We start from the raw sequence: 17,272 nt of genomic DNA on the forward strand, positions 1-17,272 counted from the left end.
TCTCTTCCTCTTCCTCTCCTCCACCCTCTCTCCTCCTCCCTCTCTACCCCTCCTCTATACTCCCTCCCCACCATGCCTGCCTTCCTCCGTCGCTCGTCCACCAAAAAGGGCGAGGACACGAAAATCTCCGCCGAAGAGCGCGAGCGCATGAAGCAGCGGACCGCAAACATCGCCGACCCCATCCTCTCCGCCCTCAATGAAGAACAGCCCTTCCAGATGTCCTCAAACCACCAGGGCGCAACCACCGTCTCCCCCGAACTCCACGTCCGCGACATGTTTGGCTCCGTCATCGAAGACCCCGATCGTTCTAACCCCACCCGTCACCGCTCTGAGAGACCTCTCGACACCATCCGTGGCTTTGAGTACGCAGCCACCGGAGACAAGCGCTGTATGTCACCTTTCTTCCCTTCTTCCTCTCTTCTCTCCTCTTTTCATCTATTTCTCTAACACACCCCCAGTGAAAGAGCAGATCTTCCGCGACAGACTCCCCTGGGAAGGCCGCCACAACGTCTCAACATACTCGCCCTACGGCTCCGCTCCCATCGACGACTCCCACTCCCAAGGCGTAGTCTACGACGAGTACGGCACCCCCATCCCCCAGCCTCCCGCCACTCCTTCCTCGCGCACTCCCATCCAGCTTGGTTCGACCGGTGCCGGTGATCCTACTTACGACGCTCCTCTTCCCGACCCGAAGGATAAGAAGAAAAAGAAGCGTGGTCTTTTCGGTCGCAAGAAAGACTAAGTCTATACTTAACCCCACCTCTTTTCTCTCCTCGTCTCACCACCTCTCTCCTCTCCCTCTCTTTCTACCTTTCACGTTCTTACGGACGTCTAACGACCACAAAAAGATTAAACTTGTATGGGGTGTCTCGGTCTTTTGCTATTCTGTTCTTTCCTCTTTCTATTGTATCTTTATTCTTTACTTGTATTGCTATTAATTTTTGGGAAAAGCAAAAACACTACTCTTCACAATCTTAACTTCTCCACACTCTTTCCTACTTTTTCTTCTTCTTCTTCTTCGTCTTCTTCTTCTTCCTCTACTGCCACAAAATACATCTCACGTCGCCTACTTGTGTATATGCCTGCGTGTGTGTATGTGTATTCTAATATGTACATGTCCTCCTGTGTGTATGCTTGCTTTGGAGTTGGGTTGGTCAAATACTTATATCTTAATCTGCCTTTGTAAGCGTTTTTATCACTTTTATATACTCTTGCATATGCAATGCTCAAACAGAGTAATAGAGTAATATGTATGCTCAACACAATGCCCATCAACAGAGCAGTATGTATATGATTCAGCTACAGTGCTCATAGAAAATCTATTTGCTTAACACAATGCTCAAATAGAGTAATAGAGTAACAGAGTAATAGAATGTACATGCTCAACAATGCTAACTACTCGCAAATAATACACCGATACCCCTCCCCAACCTTCCGCGCCGCCATCCACCCCCCTCCGTCCCCGTTCTTGTTCAACTCCAGCAACCGCTCAAGACACTTCTTGTGATAGATATGCTTGCACTTAAACATCACCAGCGAGTCGATCTCCGCCTGCTGCTTCGTCCCCCCCGCACTCTTCCCCGCCCGCTGCATCATCGTCGGCGGCTGATACTGCTCCGGCGTCAGCGTCAGGTTATCGAGATCAAGACCCTCGCCCAGCGCTGCTGCAGGTGAATCAGACGGCACAGCGTCGCCCACCCGCACCAGAACTGTCTTGCCCGTGCCTCGACCTCCCCGCGGCGAACTACTCTCGCTCTCGTCCTCCCCGGCGTACTGCTGCTCTCCCACAAACCCCGCCCCGGAATGATGATGCCAGCGTCCTTGCTCCGCGCTCTTCGAGTACGAACTCGACACGCTCTGGTTCCCGCTCCGCGAATCCCCCGTGCTGGCGTGTCGCGAACCCGCGTTATGATGATGGTGCTGATGGTGCTGCGACCTAGCTTGCCCCCCGCGTCCTCTCCTCTCGTCCTCTTCCGTGTCACTTTCCCCGCCCGGCGACGCATGTCCATAATACTCCTCCTCACTCCTACTCCCCGCCGGCAACCTAAACCGCACCTTCCGCTTCCGCTTATCGTCCTCCAGCTTGCGATCCCACGCCTCAAACACCGCCTCGTTCTCAACCACGCTCGCGCCCCAGCACCGTTTCCCGCAGATCTCGCACGCAGGACTACTAACCCGCCACCCTTCCTGCCGCAGCTTGTACACGCTCGACACATGCACCATCAAATCCTTCGACAGCAGCCGGTTCGTCAGCGAAAGCAGCTGCCGCTCGTAGATGTACGCCTCGAAGATGTTCGCCAGCACGTTCCGCAGGTCCACCACGGAAGGCGAGGCCGCCGCCGTGCGCGCGAGAAACGCCTCGAGAATTCGCAGGAACGACGTCGCTGTGCTGGTCGCACTCCCGCCGCTCAGCATCGACCCAAGGCCCTTCGACGAGGCAGCAGACGACGTCGCCGCCAGCAGCGCAGAAAATACATCCTGCACCAGTCGACGGAGGAAAAGAATCGTCTTTGTAGCAGAATCGTACGACGATGAGTGGCTCATCTTTTCAAATACTGAAATGTCCGGGAACAGCGCCGTCGACACATCCCTTGTCAGCGCCACCACGGCGTTGATCAGATCCAGCCAGATCTCCTCCGTCTCTGTCAACTTTGGTCCGCCGTGGGTAGAAGTAGCCTCGCTCGAGGAGGAGGGGCAGCAGCAATCGGCTTCTTCGCGCGCTCGCTGCACAGTCTCGTGCCGAGAATAACGTAATGCTGCAACGCACGCTCAACCTCTGCGAGCTTCTTCTCATCCACATGGACCCACTGGCTGCGAGCGCGACTCCGGCTACGCCCTCTCGCGACATCAGGATACAGCGCCAAGATATTATTCTTCAAGTAATCCAGATGCGCAACAAGCCTCCGGATACTCTCCGCGTACTGTCCCTCGCTTCTCAGCAAAAAGATCTCACCGTCAATCACCCCCGCCGACTCGAGCGCCGACAACACTTTCGACAACCGCACGTCTCCTTTCTGCAAGTACCGCAGAAACTTGATCACTTTATTCTTCTCAAACTCGCACAGCAACGAAATATACGTCTCCCGCGCCTGCTGCGTGTTCCATTTCGCCCGGTGCCGTCGACTCGCCAGCGGCACGCCTTCCTTGATCGCCTTCAGCTCGGGCGCAAACAGCGCCTTCAGGTACCGAAACATCAGATCTCGTCTATCCTGAAGCTTCTCATAAAGCTGACCATGCAGCTCAGGCATGTATTGCTCGATGATCTCGCTCGCGCGCGTGGCGTCCGTATGCACCAGGTTCGCGTAATTCGTCGCGATCGCCGCCCGCACTTCACGCCGTTGCTCATCAGTCAGATCGGATCTTGAATTGAGGCAATTCTCGATCGTGCCAAACACCTCGTCGCTCGCGTCCCGGCGCTCAGAGTCCTCGAAAAAGACAGACACGAGACGGCCGTACTGCTTCGTGATGCGGAACAGCCAGCGCAGAACACGGTAGTACCGCGCCTTCACAAACATCCGCACCAGCTCGTCTACTCCTTCGTCGGGCTTGTATCCCGACAGCAGGTACTCGACGCTCAGCTGGCAGTCATCCGCGATTTCAGGAGAAGGCGGAGAACACAGCCGGAGCATGACCTCCTTCAGCATCGACTCAGAGAGCTTGATAAACTGAGGATACTTTGCCGTCGTGCGCGCGATAAACATGTCCAGATAGATTGTCTCCTTCGGGCTAAACTCGGACCCAGACAGAATCTCGAGCAAGATGTTGACGATATACTGTCTCGTCAGCGCGCGGCCGAAAATAACATCGTCCGTCAGCTCCATCCGATGCTTCTCGTACTCCTCGTCCGCAAACTCGTCGTCGTCGTCTTCGCCGTTGAGAAAAGTATCTTCAAAGGCCTCGTTCATGACGGCGACGAATGCAGGCGCGTCGTACTTTAGCAGCAGGCGGAGATACGGAAACGCAGTCGACCCTTTCTTCTCATCGCTGCTATCGCTCACCACGATCTCGGTCCCGTTCTCGCGCGGCCAGGTGATTGTCGATCCCAAGAATAAAAAGTAGTAAAGCGAAGCCTTAGCGTCCTCGGCTTCTATGCTCTCGATGTACTGTCCGGTGGGGTACACCCTGCCGGTGAAGATATACGACAGGTACGAGTAGACTTTAGAGATATTCCGTCGCAGGATCTCGATCGGATCAAGCTTGTCTTCTAAACTCGTGACCTCGCCTTCCTCCGTCACCTCTTCCTGCTCGCCGTCGTTGTTTGCGATCGCCGCGACCGCATCGTTGTATCGCCCGATCAAGGCAACAAAGTCCGCCATCGGGGAGATGTAATCCGCGAGCGCCTGGTTCCAGACATAGATCAAGGCATCATAGAGCTCGTACGACCGGCACAGCATCGTGACCTGGTCGATGTCAAGCGACCGCGTATCAAGATGGCAGATGATCTCCTCCAGCCGATCATTCAGCGCCAGCGACGCATAGATGTTGATCATCTCCTTGACAATCATCGGTGGCAGGATCGTGATCTTCTCGGTGAGAATGTAAGGCTCGAGGGTCTCGAAATATATCCCTCGCAGGTTTGCGTTCTCAAAGTACTCATACACAGACTCAAAGAGTACGTCGAGCGCATCGGCCGCGTACAGCGCATCAAAGCTCGACTCTGCAATATTCACAATCTGTCGATACTGCGCATCCGCTTCTTCCTGCTGCCGCTCCTCGTTCACGCTCGAGGCCGTGCCGCCGTCCTTGATCGTGGTAGGCGTGCTCGGCGTGCTGCTTCCGCTGTTTACCAGGATGAATCGCAGGCCGGTCAAAACGCTTTCGACAAGACGGTCGTAGACGGCGGCGTGTCGAGCGGTCTCGTCTTCGGGAAGGCCGATGGTGACCTGGTCTGCTTCGCCATTGTAGTACTTTGTCGAGAGTCGGATGCCTTCTGCGAACTTTTCGGATTCAATCAATGAGTCTAGGCGTTCGGCCCAACTTGAGAGATGACCAACAGCAAACTCATAGGAGCCCTGTCGTTGATTAGCAATGCTTCAATGGTAAGAGTAAGGAGGTGACTCACCAATAAGAATACTCTGCCCTTGAACGTCCTAAAACTGTTAAAGAAGGCATCAGGAATAGTGGCGTAATGCTCTCCTCCATGGCCACCTCTGATAACTAGCTCGTTCAGCTGAGAAGAAAAGTAGTCATGGCGCATGATTTGTCGCGGGACCAGGTCCACTATGTCTGTGACGTGCATGGTTACTTCATTGAGAATCAAGAGACGCTGTGTGATTGTGACGAGGACGATGATCTGATGTTTTTTGTTAGAATTTTGAGCTTCATGGATAGCTACTAAGTCCTGGCATACCTGTGAGTTCAACCACCGAAGCGCGACAATAGCTTCGTCGGCCACAAATTGCTTAATCGGCATAAACTCCATACTTGATGTAGATCCGTTTCCATTTGAACTCCTACCCGATGAACTCTGAACACCCTCTTTTATACTCTCTTCGCCTCCCATCTGCTGCTGCTGCGAGCGCTCGCTTCCAGCAACCGAGACTTCAAGTATAGTGACGACGTTCGACCAGCAGTACGCCAGCCGGGGATTAAGATTATGCGCGCCAAACGTCGTCGGCTGCTGCTTCGCTCTGCCCTTTTTCCCCTTTGCCGCGTTCTGGCCCGACACGGCCGGAAACCAATCCATACACCCACTAAGTCCCATTGTGTCGGCGATCGACTTTGGCCTTGAGACTTTGAATCGAGTTTGCGGATACGGGCTGGTTGAGATGATGACGAGGATATGCGGTGTCATGAGGGCCACGAGCCCCCGTGATTCGAGTGGATGGGTGGAAGATCCGAGGGGCATTGGCGCGAACGCGAGCACCGAGGTAGCTTTCTTCTGGCGCTGGGCCGGATCGGCTGTCTCACTCTTTGCGACTTGTGAAGGGTATCTGCCCACCAGCCGCGACGTTTTGATCTGCTTTCCTACAATCTGCTGCGTGGAGACATGCAAGAAAGCCATGCCCTTGTCGTCTGCCGAGGTGAAGACGGAGTGCCGCTTGCCCATGAATCCGATGTGCAGGATCTTGGCGTTGTAAACGTGGCCGTCGCGTCTGCCGTTGTCAGGTTTCTGAGGATCGAAAGGTAGGATGTGGACGCGGGCTGCTAGTGGTCGTTTGATGTGCCAGACGTAGATATGGCCGTGCTCGTGGCCAGAGGCGATGTAGGTGTGATCGTGGGAGAAAGCGACCGAGGTTACTGCTCCGGCAGCCGACACTAAAGAGAAGAGAGTGGTCAGTAAGCAAGATGAGCATGTGTGGAAGAGATCAATGGCGTACTGTTGATGTTTGATCCCAGAGCGCAGAGCAGGTTCTGATTATAATCAAACATGAGCACGAGTCCCTTTGCGGTTCCTATAGCGACGGTACTAGCGACGGCGACGCAGGTCGGGGGCCCGAACTGATTCTTGCCGGCTTCAGAGTAGACCTGGGAGGACAGCTTGCGGAGCTTGGTCCAGCGAACGACGTCCCACGGCAGTCTGTTCTGGTCGTCGGACGGGAGCGAGTCAAAGACATCGTCGAAATTGATTGATACCGACGACATCCGTGAGGACTGGCCGACCGATCCGGAGGGCGACGACGACCGCATGGAGAAGGCAGGAGACTCATGACGGGTGTGGAATCGCAGATCAAAGGGCCGCAGGGGCGGGCTCTGCAGGAGGAAGTCGGAGGTCGATGCCATTACGGACAGGTCGTTGGTGTGCGGTTGGTGAAATCAACAAGGGTTGTGAAGTGCCGATGCAGATACACTGTAGATAAGAAAGACAGACAAGCAATTGGCTCAGCACATGCTGAATGTAGGAACGAGAGAGGAATAGGGAGAAGAGGGAGGAGAATGGGGATTAGAAGATGATGAAGTTGTAGGGGTTTATCTAAAGTGAGCCCAGCCCTTAGTGAGGACCTCTCTCGCCCCGTGGTTGGACACCCTTGCCCTGGAAATAGTGTTGGGTGCAAGAGTACAGACAATACGGTGGGGCAATGGGGTGCAATAAACACCAGAACAAGGCCTCGGACTACGCCAGGAGTTCGGGTATCTCCATGTGTACTTTTATCCATTTTCTGCTTTATCGTCGGTTTTTTCAGAGATCGACATGAACAGCGAACATGGAGCTGGAGGGTGTGAGAAGATGAACGCCATCGACGAGCTCGATCCACAGCTTATTTCAGTCGGGGATGACTACAATACACACTACACACACTACTTATTCAGTCACATTTGTTCTCTTAGCTATATGAGTGGAGATGATAGAGATGAGATGAGAAAACAATGCATATAACCAGTGGCAAAAAACAATAGTATACAACTCTGATTCTCTCTAGAGTAAAACAAGAAAAAAAATATAAAGAAACTAAAAGTACAGAGAACACCGACCCGCTATAGTTTAAAATAGTGCAATATTATCCCGTCCATAAAACCCAAGTATTAAAAAGCAAAGATGATTTCTCCTGCAGAGAGGGCTTAGAACTCCTCGTCGAAAGCAAAAGCATCGGTCTTCTCGGTCTTGTTGGTGCCGGCCATGACACCAGCCTTTTGGTAGTCAGAGACACGCTTCTCAAAGAAGTTGGTCTTGCCCGCGAGCGAGATGTTCTCCATAAAGTCGAACGGGTTGGTGGCGTTGTAGACCTTCTTGTTGCCGAGAGCGACAAGGAGACGGTCGGCGACAAACTCGATGTACTGCTTCATGAGGTCGGCGTTCATGCCGAGGAGAGCGCAGGGAAGGGCCTCGGTGAGGAACTCCTGCTCGATGATGACGGCCTCGGTGATGATCTTCTCGACCGTGTTCTTGGACGGGCGGTTCTGGAGATGGGCAAAGAGAACGCAGGCAAAGTCGGTGTGGAGGCCCTCGTCACGAGAGATGAGCTCGTTGGAGAAGGTCAAGCCGGGCATGAGACCACGCTTCTTGAGCCAGAAGATGGAGGCGAAGGAGCCGGAGAAGAAGATACCCTCGACGGCGGCGAAAGCGACGAGGCGCTCGGAGAAGACAGAGTCCTTGTCGGCGATCCATCGGAGAGCCCAGTCGGCCTTCCTCTTGATGCAAGGGATGGTCTCGATAGCGCCGAAGAGGTAGGCACGCTCGGCGGGGTCCTTGATGTAGGTGTCGATGAGCAGGGAGTAGGTCTCGGAGTGGATGTTTTCAATCATAATCTGGAAGCCGTAGAAGCAGCGGGCCTCGGGGATCTGGACCTCGTTGGAGAAGCGCTCGACGAGGTTCTCGTTGACGATGCCGTCGGAGGCGGCGAAGAAGGCGAGGACGTGGGAGATGAAGTAGCGCTCGTCGTCGTTCAACCGGTTCTCCCAGTCGTGCATGTCCTTGCCGAGATCGATTTCCTCGGCGACCCAGAAGGAGGCCTCGGCTTTTTTGTACATCTGCCAGATCTCGTGGTACTTGATGGGGAAGAGAACGAAGCGGTTCTTGTTCTCGACGAGGAGGGGCTCTTTTGCCTCGAGGGCCTTGAGAGCGCTGCGCTCCTTGAGGGCGCTGGCGAAGGAGTCTAGGTCGTCTTTGGGAGTGGCATCGGGGGAGGGAGAGGACTCCTTTGCTTGAGCGAACTTGGCAGAGAGGTCCTTCTTTGCGGACTCGAGGGAGAGGTCCGAGAGGACGGCGGCGGTCTGGGGGGTCAGTAAGAGAAGAGAAGAGGAGGCGAAAAGTTTTACAGGAGCAGTACCTTTGTGGAGGGAGTGACTTCGGTGGTGTTCATTGCTGATAGGATATAGAAGAGGAAGAAGATAGTGATAGTAGAAGAGATATCATAAACAAACAGCGGGAAGGGCGCGTTTAAGTAGACGCGGCAGACGGGTCGAGGACGAGACCGCGGCGGGTGCAAATTTGAGGCCGGGACGGTTGCCGGGCCAATCAGCTGTGCGAGCCACGCCGCACTGACCCCCGTCACGCGTGCCTTACGCGCCTCGAACGCGTCCTGCTCCGCGGGCTTTTCTCTTTCTCTTGTTGTTGTTCTGGTGTGTTTGTAGAGTGTGTTGTTTGATGATGGAATATGCTGTGTATTGCTGTTTGTTATAATCAGTATCTTCTACTCTACTCCTCTGCTACTCTACTCGCAGTTCACTACATCTTCACTCCTCTCATCTACTCTACCCGGTGTGATGCGGCGGCATTCCGACGCGTCCCGCACATACCTCGACACCTCTCCTTGGCCTCCTCGGATCTGATCTGATAACTTACGCTTTCTCATTGTCTCCTCATCAGCCCTGCTCGGCTGCTCGGAGCTGCTCTGCTCTGCTCTGCTCTGCTCTGCTTCTCTGGCTGGAGCAGTCTTCTGTTTTTAATTCCCGGCCATCGCATTCTTCGTGATCTTCTCCCCTCCCCATCTCGTCATGCATTCTCACTCATCAAGGCCCAGTCTGGCCTAGGTCTTCTCTTCCGATCTGGACTGCCTTATGTCTTCTTCTCGTCTGTATCCTATATCCTATATCCTGCATGTACATACCATCTCTCTTCCTCGCGCATTCTTCGGCTGCTGCCGTTGCTACCACGGTCTCGGATCGCCCTGCTATATATCGAACCTATATATCGGCACTAAGCCGTCGAGACCTCTCTTCAACCCTTCCCTCATCTCCTCAACCTTCCGTCTATCTGTCAAATGCTAATACCCTTCGCTACTGTTCAAGAAATGAAGCCGTCTCAACGCCTTACCTACACCCTCATACAGAACCATGACTTATCAGCTCGTCAACGATCAAAGTCATGCAAGGCCAAGACACTCTACTTTCGATGCATGCACACAGATCATACCCTCATCTACTGACCTTATAGCTTGCTTGTTTGGTCATTCACATACAAGCCTTTCTCTCATCAGTCAGGTGCTGCATTCTGCTGCAGATGACTATCTGACTCTACGTCTATCAGACTTTGAGAGAAGGGGTCTTCATTACAAATCAGTCAATGTGTATTCAGTATTATTCAATATGTATTCCATAAGAGGCAATTACATCATGACCGACTATAATCTGACCTGACGGTCATTCACTCCTCTTACTTAGCAGCACCAGTTGGGATGAATAAAGCAATCCACAACTCTTGCCCTTTCTCAGTAAAAACCGCACTTGACTGCAAGCATCAGTAGTCTCTGTAATGTCATTACATAATAACCAAGCGTATGAACCACCCATATCCTGTGTTGTCAAATATCTACAGCGAGATGAGGCGCTAAAACAGATCAGTGAAGGTGTATATTGATTAGAAATACGCACAGATAATGCAGATATCAACATAGCAGGTATCCTCAGCCTTGATGAAAAGTGAAGATATGACTTTAAAAACAAATCAAATGTAAACAAAAATATAAACACTACTCTTGACAGTATTAATACAAACATAAACCAAAAACAGACAGATAATTGGGAAATACGCGCAGTCAAAACCGGGCGCAATCTAGATTTCGTTACAGAAAAAGCCGCAGCTCTAATCGTAATCATCGTCAACATAGCCCCAGTCCGCCATCCCCTCCGCTGCATATCATCACCATTTGCTCTGTTTTAGCTGGAGAACTTGCAGAATACAACCTATTGTTTCAAACACGTTCATTGTTCTTTATTATTACTTTGTTCTTTGAGGTATACCCAGCATCAATCAGCACGAGGACTTGATCAGGACAGCAAGCAACTCAGTTTGACAAGCCAGCATATCCGATGTTTCTCTTTCCATCTCTGCGATCGCCTTCATTACAAAAGAGACAGTTCTGGTGGTAAGACTCAACCAGCATAATAAAATACAGCTATTCGTGCCTACTGACACTACCAACCTAGGTACGACGACTCATCAGCCTGGCAGACAAAATGGGCGTATGTATCAGATATTCTTTATAAACTCCTCCAACTCTTTGTCTAACTCTTCTCAGCATCTTCGGAGGCGTTGTGTTTGGACTGATAGTCATCCTTGCACTCGCATACATCCACGCTCGTCATAGACTCCAGAATGGAAAACAGCCACTCCGCTACCATGCCGTAAGTCTACATCCCAACCAGCGACTGACAGAACGAGCATGCTAACCTCCACAGTGGATGGTCCAAAACAGAATTCGCTGGAACCAGGCTCAAGAAGCCCGCGAAGCCGAACGCGTGCGCTACCGCGAAGAATACCACGTCTACCCTTCTTACGCAATGAACACCTTCTCCACCCCCGCAGCCGGCACTGACGCCCTCGCCCCGCCTCCTCCCGCATACGACCCCCGCTACCCTGCTCCACCGACCTACGTTGCGCCCGCGGACGCAAAACAGACACCGCCATACCCGTATCCTCCTCCGGGCGAGTTGGAGTCCTCCGGCAGCAGCGATCACAACGTACCTCAGAGTCCGTTCGACGACCAGAACGAGGTCAGGCCGAATATCGATTCTGCGGCAGCTGCTCAGGCGACGACGGCGGAGGAGTATGAGCGGTTGACTGCAGAACAAGAGCATGAGGCCTATTATCCCCCACCATCTTCGCCGCCGCCAAACCAATCAACCAATCAGTCAGAAACGCTAAACACGAGCCGACAGGTATAGAGAAAGAAAGAAAGAAAAGAAAGAAAACAGATTACAAAATTGTTGATGGACGACTATTATATTATGAATTAATTCGAGACGAGAGTTCTCGTCTTCCCTGGCTGATAGAGCTGCAGTAGCAGTTACATTACATTACATTTTTTGATGTGTACATTACGATCGAGCTTTGGACGCTGGTTGAAGTTCTTTGGTGGAGTTTGCTGTGAATCGAAAAGTAGTTTTAGGATACAGGTCCAGTCATAATTCTGTTGCATCAGAATGCATATCGTACATTAACAAGTAAACAACTCAACTAAAACAAAGATCTCAAGCTATAAATGAAATGAACGCCTGCAACACCACACCATACAATCAACTCCATGACCGCAGAGATAACAAATCAGTCTATCTCCATCAGATCATTCTCCTCGCCAATCAATCCCCCCGCCCCGTCATCATCAGCGTCCTCACCATCCTCCCGCTCGTCATCGCCCCAATCCGCCATCTCGTCGGGGTCGATAGCCTGCTGCTGCTGCAGCCGCCGATCCTTTCTAGTCTGTTTTGTATTTACATGTTTCGCCATACTCTCGGCGATAACCTGCTCCTTGGGCCGATAGAGCACCATCCCAGTCTCCTGCTCCTTCAACGGCACCTGAGCAGGCACGGGACCCGCCCACCCCGACTCGGCTGCTTTCCTGCGCAAGAGCGAGTACGGAAGCTGTCTTATTTTCCGCTCGACGTCCGGCGCAAGCACGTACCGCCCGCCGCCGTTGAGCGCGCCGGAATCGAGTCCGTCGTCGTCGTCGTCGGATGAGGACGAGGTCGATAAGGACGAGATGAAGACGGTGTGCGCGTTCGAGGTGTCCATGCGCTCGGCCAGGTCGTCTGTGGAGGTCGACGGTGTTGGCGGCTTGGACATGTCCCAGTAGTCGTAGTGCAGGATCGGCTCTTGTTTCTTCTTGCCGGGGGGTGTAGGTGTGTACCCCGCATCACGCTGATTATCTATGACGGTGTAAGCAGAGAGCATACTAGAAGCCAACGAGAACATGACCTGGGAAAGAAAGAAATAACACACCTATGGTAAGCCTGGTGAAAGAGTCCAAAAGTCTTCGTTTCGACTTGCCGCTCCGACTCCCGCTCGATCCAGAGGAATCACTGGTTGGCGACCGCGACCGCTTTCGCAGCCCCGGCGGCGGGGTCGATGTCGGCGTGGGCATGAGGTTTTCTGCAGAATACAAAGATCCGTGAGCCAGCATAGTAGACCATGCAGAGATAGTAAGTAGCAGTATGTGCAGAGTGCTTTAAGGGTGTATCAAAGCAAAATAGGCATGTTCTGGCGCAGAACCATAGCGAGAAGGCAGTCGGCGGCCGATGAGGTTCTTGTTTGAGCCCTCGACGCGTCGAACTGGGAAGAATAAATGGAAGTTTGCCCTAACCCGAATGTAAGTGAGTAATGAGTTATGTAATATGTTGTACATCCATTACATAAGATACTATTTGTAGAACAATTTACTGTATATTCTTCTAGCATTAATACAATTGATTTAAACAGTTTAATTGTATCTATAAGACAGTAACTACAGCTACAACTTTTGAATAACTTGCAGACAAAGCCCGCTCCAATTGCGGCGTTCCCCAAATGCAAAGCAGAAAAACAAATTTATCTCAGCCCTTTCCCGCCCTCCTCTCGACTTCTACTTGGCTCTGGATGCTCGCTGCCGGCTTTCGCACAATTCCGCTATCGACATCATCAAGTTTGCTGTGAGTCTTGCTGTTTGTTAGCGGTTGTTTGTTCTATGAGAAGATGGGGTGTGGAGGGGTGCAGGTGCAGTTAGCTGCACTTGTCCGCCTCCTTAAAGAATACAAATGGCAGCCTGTGACTAACAATTCTTCTTCTTCCCTCATCAGAAGACTTCAATTCCCTGCTCGTTCTTTCTCTTCCTCTTCTTTTACTCTCAGCAAAATGGTTCTCAATCCCGAAGCCTGGCCCGCTCAGAAGGTACGTTCTTCTCTCTGCTCGCGCTATGTCCGATTCTCCATCTAACAACCTCTTTCTACCCGCCACAGGTCCGCCAGACCTTCCTCGACTACTTCATCAAGAAGCGCGACCACACCTTCGTCCCTTCCTCATCTGTTATTCCCTACGATGATCCGACTTTGCTCTTTGCCAATGCTGATATGTGTTCCTCTCTTATTTCTCATGCGCTGCAGCGATACTGACTTCTCTCTACGCATGAACCAGTACAAGTCTATCTTCCTCGGCAAAGTCGATCCCTCGTCCGACTTTGCGAAGCTCAAGCGTGCCGCTAACTCGCAAAAGGTGTGTTTTTGTACTTTCAATCAGCAGTCGCTCAATGGCGTGGCTAACCTCTGTCGATTATAGTGTATCCGTGCTGGTGGCAAGCACAACGGTATGAACTTCTATATCTCAATTGCATCTCGTATTATAGTATAGCTAACATGAACATTCGTCAGATCTTGAGGATGTTGGCAAGGACGTATGTTTCTCATCTTATAGTATGCAGTACAACTACTAACACCACCCAGAGCTATCACCACACATTCTTCGAGATGCTTGGCAACTGGTCCTTTGGTGACTACTTCAAAAAAGAGGCAGTTGCCTGGTCATGGGAGCTTTTGACCGAGATCTACGGCATCGACCCCAACCGTCTCTACGCGACTTATTTCGGCGGTGACGAAAAGACCGGTCTCGAGCCCGACTACGAAACCAAGCAGCTCTGGAAAGACATCGGCTTGCCCGAAGATCACATCCTTCCCGGTTCGCTCAAGGATAACTTCTGGGAGATGGGCGACCAGGGTCCATGCGGCCCTTGCTCCGAGATCCACTACGACCGAATCGGCGGCCGCAACGCTGCTCACTTGGTGAACATGGACGACCCGAACGTGCTCGAGGTCTGGAACAACGTCTTTATCCAGTTTAATCGCGAGGCGGACGGAAGCCTGCGTTTGTTACCCAACAAGCACGTCGATACTGGTATGGGCTTTGAGCGTCTTGTTTCTGTCCTGCAGGACAAGCTTTCGAACTACGACACCGATCTGTTCACGCCGCTCTTTGACAAGATCCAGGAGCTTACCGGTGCCCATCCGTACACCGGCAAGTTTGGCGACGAGGACGTCGACGGAATCGACACCGCGTACAGAGTTGTCGCGGACCACGTGCGAACGCTGACGTTTGCTCTTTCGGATGGTGGCGTGCCCAACTCTGATGGCCGCGGGTACGTGCTTCGTCGGATTTTGCGTCGCGGTGCGCGGTACGTGCGAAACAAGTTCAACACCGACATTGGCAATTTCTTTTCGCGCCTCGCTCCTACGTTGATTGAGCAGATGCGGGACATTTTCCCCGAGCTGGAGAGCCGTATTAAGGACGTGCAGGAGATTCTTGACGAAGAAGAGTTGTCGTTTAGACAGGCGTTGACTAAGGGCGAGGATCTTTTCCAGAAGATGATGAGCCAGGCGCGTGAGCAAGGCACGAACCATATCAACGGAGTGGGCGTGTGGCGGTTGTACGACACCTATGGATTCCCGGTTGATCTTACGCGGTTGATGGCGGAGGAGAACGGGTTTACGATTGACGAGGAGGAGGTGGCGGCAGCTCAGGCGGAGTCGAAGGAGAAGAGTAAGGGAGGCAAGAAGGGTACGGATGGCAAGGAAGAAGTTATTCTTGGCGTTCACGACATTGCCGCTCTTGAGAGCAAGGGAGTTGCAAAGACGGACGACCATTTTAAGCACGACCGTGGCGAGCTCGAAGGTGTGAAGGTGTTGGCTATTTTCAGCGGGAAGGAGTTTATCGAAAACACCGAGAGCCTGAGCTCTGCGACTGACCGGATTGGAATCTTGTTGGACAAGACGAACTTTTACGCCGAGCAAGGTGGACAGACGTTTGACACTGGACGGATTGTGATTGATGGCCAGTCCGAGTTCAAGGTTGAGAACGTCCAGCTTTACGGAGGATATGTGCTGCACACGGGATATGTCGCGTACGGCGGACTGAAGGTTGGAGATGTAGTGAGCGCGGAGTACGACGAGCTGCGCCGCTGGCCGATCCGGAACAACCACACGGGAACGCATGTGCTTAACTTTGCACTGCGGGCGACGCTTGGCGACGGAGTTGACCAGAAGGGCTCGCTTGTTGCGCCGGACCGGTTGCGGTTTGACTTTTCGCACCGGAGCGCGATGACGACGGAGCAGGTGAGCAAGACGGAGGACATTGCGACGCAGGAGATCAAGCGCGGGCTTGCGGTGTACGCGAAGGAAGTTCCGTTGAAGCTCGCGCGGGAGATTGTGGGTGTGCGAGCGGTGTTTGGCGAGACGTATCCTGATCCGGTGCGGGTTGTGTCTGTGGGAGTTCCGGTTGAGGAGTTGCTTGCGGACGCGAAGAACGAGGCGTGGATGGGGTACTCTGTCGAGTTTTGCGGCGGCACGCACGTGAAGACGACTGCGGATATCAAGGAGATGATTATTGTTGAGGAGTCTGCGGTTGCGAAGGGCACGCGACGGATTGTCGCGGTGACGGGTAACGAGGCGTATGAGGTGCAGCGGATTGCGAAGGAGTGGTCTGCGAGACTTGATGCGCTTGAGCGGATGAGCTCGGGAGTTGCGAAGGAGGCGGAGGCGAAGACGGTTGGACCTGCGCTGAACAACTTGAGTATTTCTGTTGTGAAGAAGGCGGAGTTGAAGGAGCGGTATGCGAGTATTTTGAAGAAGGTGACGGATGAGACGAAGGCGCGGCAGAAGGCGGAGGCGAAGAAGGCGGTTGAGCTCGTGAGTGAGTACTTTTCTGCGGAGAAGGGCGAGAGCAAGCCGTACCTTGTGGCTGCGGTCCCGGAGATTGGAGCGAACCCGAAGGCGATCACGGAGGCGATGGCGTATGTGCGCAAGAGTCAGCCGGACAAGGCGGTGTATTTGTTTGCGAGTACGGGGGATGGGGACGAGGATGCGAAGGTTGCGCATGGTGGGTATGTGTCTAAGGAGGCAGGGTTCAGTGCGATGGAGGTTGGCAAGGTTGTTGCAGAGGTTGTGGGTGGCAAGGCGGGAGGCAAGGATCCTACAGTGCAGGGAGTTGGTACTGAGGTTTCGAAGATTGAGGAGGCTGTTGCGGCGGTTGAGAAGCTGTTTAAGGAGAAGATGAGTTTGTGATTGCTAGCAGCTATATAAGAGATACAAGATATAAGAGAAGTTAAAGATATATTGAATAAGAACATTAGATCCCCTCCACCAACTCCAGATAAAGTATTGTAGTATTGATATTAAACGGTAGTGTATACTCTCTCTTCGACAATGACGGCACCGTAGCCATTACGACCACCGGTGTTGATGGTGTCAGAGTAGACACCAGGGGCGGGCTCATCGATGAGGCCTGAATCACGACGCTTCATGTAGATGTATTCGAGATAGAAGGCGTGGATGTGGCCGGGGAAGTAGCCGAGGGCGGTGAGGGCGATGTTGATGAGGAGGTCGACGGAGCAGCCTCCTATTATGAAGACGCCAGCGGGGGGGACTGGGTAGATGAGTGAGTAGATGTAGATGTAGAGATAGATGAAGATGGGGACTTACAGAAGACGGTGAGAAGGATGAGGAGGAAATCGGCGCAGAAAGCCATTGCTGACTGGTTAGCGACATCAGCTTCGCGAATTTCATTCTCTTCGTCGTATTCTGAGGCAGCCATACTTGTGAATGTAGACAGTAGTAGTTACGATATAAGGCAAGCTTGTAGAAGAGAGAAAGAGCA

At 52.6% G+C, this 17,272-nt stretch overlaps 9 protein-coding genes across 9 annotated transcripts; 4 read left to right on the forward strand and 5 right to left on the reverse strand.

Moving 5' to 3' along the window:
* Window positions 1-72: 72 nt before the first annotated feature.
* BZA70DRAFT_266338 (uncharacterized protein) lies at window positions 73-742 on the forward strand (the record flags this gene model as incomplete). Its single annotated transcript, XM_064911022.1, has 2 exons — window positions 73-388; window positions 459-742. The coding sequence occupies 2 exons, from the start codon at window positions 73-75 to the stop codon at window positions 740-742; spliced, it is 600 nt and encodes a 199-aa protein (XP_064769978.1).
* Window positions 743-1,395: 653 nt separating this feature from the next.
* Window positions 1,396-6,899, reverse strand: BZA70DRAFT_294307 (Golgi CORVET complex core vacuolar protein 8-domain-containing protein; the record flags this gene model as incomplete). Its single annotated transcript, XM_064914438.1, has 5 exons — window positions 6,321-6,899; window positions 5,351-6,258; window positions 5,063-5,293; window positions 2,731-5,012; window positions 1,396-2,680 (listed from the first exon to the last, which is right to left on the reverse strand). Exons 1-5 carry the CDS (start codon window positions 6,721-6,723, stop codon window positions 1,396-1,398), a joined length of 5,109 nt encoding a protein of 1,702 aa, XP_064769979.1. The 5' UTR covers window positions 6,724-6,899.
* Window positions 6,900-7,237: 338 nt separating this feature from the next.
* BZA70DRAFT_275402 (ribonucleotide reductase) lies at window positions 7,238-8,877 on the reverse strand. The gene is made up of 2 exons (XM_064912147.1): window positions 8,709-8,877; window positions 7,238-8,652 (listed from the first exon to the last, which is right to left on the reverse strand). The coding sequence occupies exons 1-2, from the start codon at window positions 8,739-8,741 to the stop codon at window positions 7,501-7,503; spliced, it is 1,185 nt and encodes a 394-aa protein (XP_064769980.1). The 5' UTR covers window positions 8,742-8,877; the 3' UTR covers window positions 7,238-7,500.
* Window positions 8,878-9,267: 390 nt separating this feature from the next.
* Window positions 9,268-9,998, forward strand: BZA70DRAFT_275404 (uncharacterized protein). Its single transcript, XM_064912148.1, has one exon. It carries the CDS (start codon window positions 9,479-9,481, stop codon window positions 9,716-9,718), a length of 240 nt encoding a protein of 79 aa, XP_064769981.1. The 5' UTR covers window positions 9,268-9,478; the 3' UTR covers window positions 9,719-9,998.
* BZA70DRAFT_275405 (uncharacterized protein) lies at window positions 9,991-10,402 on the reverse strand (the record flags this gene model as incomplete). Its single annotated transcript, XM_064912149.1, has 1 exon — window positions 9,991-10,402. A coding segment is annotated over exon 1 (353 nt), but the record flags the coding sequence as incomplete, so codon positions are not given.
* An 83-nt stretch (window positions 10,403-10,485) lies between these two features.
* Window positions 10,486-11,824, forward strand: BZA70DRAFT_275409 (uncharacterized protein). The gene is made up of 4 exons (XM_064912150.1): window positions 10,486-10,745; window positions 10,807-10,842; window positions 10,899-11,004; window positions 11,059-11,824. Exons 1-4 carry the CDS (start codon window positions 10,690-10,692, stop codon window positions 11,542-11,544), a joined length of 684 nt encoding a protein of 227 aa, XP_064769983.1. The 5' UTR covers window positions 10,486-10,689; the 3' UTR covers window positions 11,545-11,824.
* Window positions 11,825-12,897, reverse strand: BZA70DRAFT_275412 (uncharacterized protein; the record flags this gene model as incomplete). Its single annotated transcript, XM_064912151.1, has 2 exons — window positions 12,599-12,897; window positions 11,825-12,525 (listed from the first exon to the last, which is right to left on the reverse strand). Coding segments are annotated over exons 1-2 (778 nt in total), but the record flags the coding sequence as incomplete, so codon positions are not given.
* A 197-nt stretch (window positions 12,898-13,094) lies between these two features.
* BZA70DRAFT_275413 (cytoplasmic alanyl-tRNA synthetase) lies at window positions 13,095-16,723 on the forward strand. Its single transcript, XM_064912152.1, has 7 exons — window positions 13,095-13,284; window positions 13,432-13,522; window positions 13,591-13,699; window positions 13,755-13,843; window positions 13,907-13,934; window positions 13,999-14,021; window positions 14,071-16,723. Exons 1-7 carry the CDS (start codon window positions 13,163-13,165, stop codon window positions 16,678-16,680), a joined length of 3,072 nt encoding a protein of 1,023 aa, XP_064769985.1. The 5' UTR covers window positions 13,095-13,162; the 3' UTR covers window positions 16,681-16,723.
* A 67-nt stretch (window positions 16,724-16,790) lies between these two features.
* Window positions 16,791-17,209, reverse strand: BZA70DRAFT_288394 (uncharacterized protein; the record flags this gene model as incomplete). Its single annotated transcript, XM_064914031.1, has 2 exons — window positions 16,791-17,041; window positions 17,098-17,209. The coding sequence occupies 2 exons, from the start codon at window positions 17,207-17,209 to the stop codon at window positions 16,791-16,793; spliced, it is 363 nt and encodes a 120-aa protein (XP_064769986.1).
* Between the last annotated feature and the right edge of the window lie 63 nt (window positions 17,210-17,272).

Source organism: Myxozyma melibiosi (assembly GCF_037950935.1).
Source record: "Myxozyma melibiosi strain Phaff 52-87 chromosome Unknown BZA70scaffold_2, whole genome shotgun sequence".
Classification (NCBI taxonomy): Eukaryota; Fungi; Ascomycota; class Lipomycetes; order Lipomycetales; family Lipomycetaceae; genus Myxozyma; species Myxozyma melibiosi.

Bases quoted from the DNA above. Each gene is read 5' to 3' on its own strand.
- BZA70DRAFT_275402 (XM_064912147.1), bottom strand. From the start codon at position 8,741: ATGAACACCACCGAAGTCACTCCCTCCACAAAG. The intron at 8,653-8,708 runs GTACTGCTCCTG...CTGACCCCCCAG, and splicing joins AAGTCACTCCCTCCACAAAG to ACCGCCGCCGTCCTCTCGGA.
- BZA70DRAFT_275404 (XM_064912148.1), top strand. From the start codon at position 9,479: ATGTACATACCATCTCTCTTCCTCGCGCATTCTTCGGCTGCTGCCGTT.
- BZA70DRAFT_275413 (XM_064912152.1), top strand. From the start codon at position 13,163: ATGCAAAGCAGAAAAACAAATTTATCTCAGCCCTTTCCCGCCCTCCTC. The intron at 13,935-13,998 runs GTATGAACTTCT...AACATTCGTCAG, and splicing joins TGCTGGTGGCAAGCACAACG to ATCTTGAGGATGTTGGCAAG. The intron at 14,022-14,070 runs GTATGTTTCTCA...AACACCACCCAG, and splicing joins TTGAGGATGTTGGCAAGGAC to AGCTATCACCACACATTCTT.
- BZA70DRAFT_275409 (XM_064912150.1), top strand. From the start codon at position 10,690: ATGTTTCTCTTTCCATCTCTGCGATCGCCTTCATTACAAAAGAGACAG. The intron at 10,746-10,806 runs GTAAGACTCAAC...CTACCAACCTAG, and splicing joins CAAAAGAGACAGTTCTGGTG to GTACGACGACTCATCAGCCT. The intron at 11,005-11,058 runs GTAAGTCTACAT...TAACCTCCACAG, and splicing joins AGCCACTCCGCTACCATGCC to TGGATGGTCCAAAACAGAAT.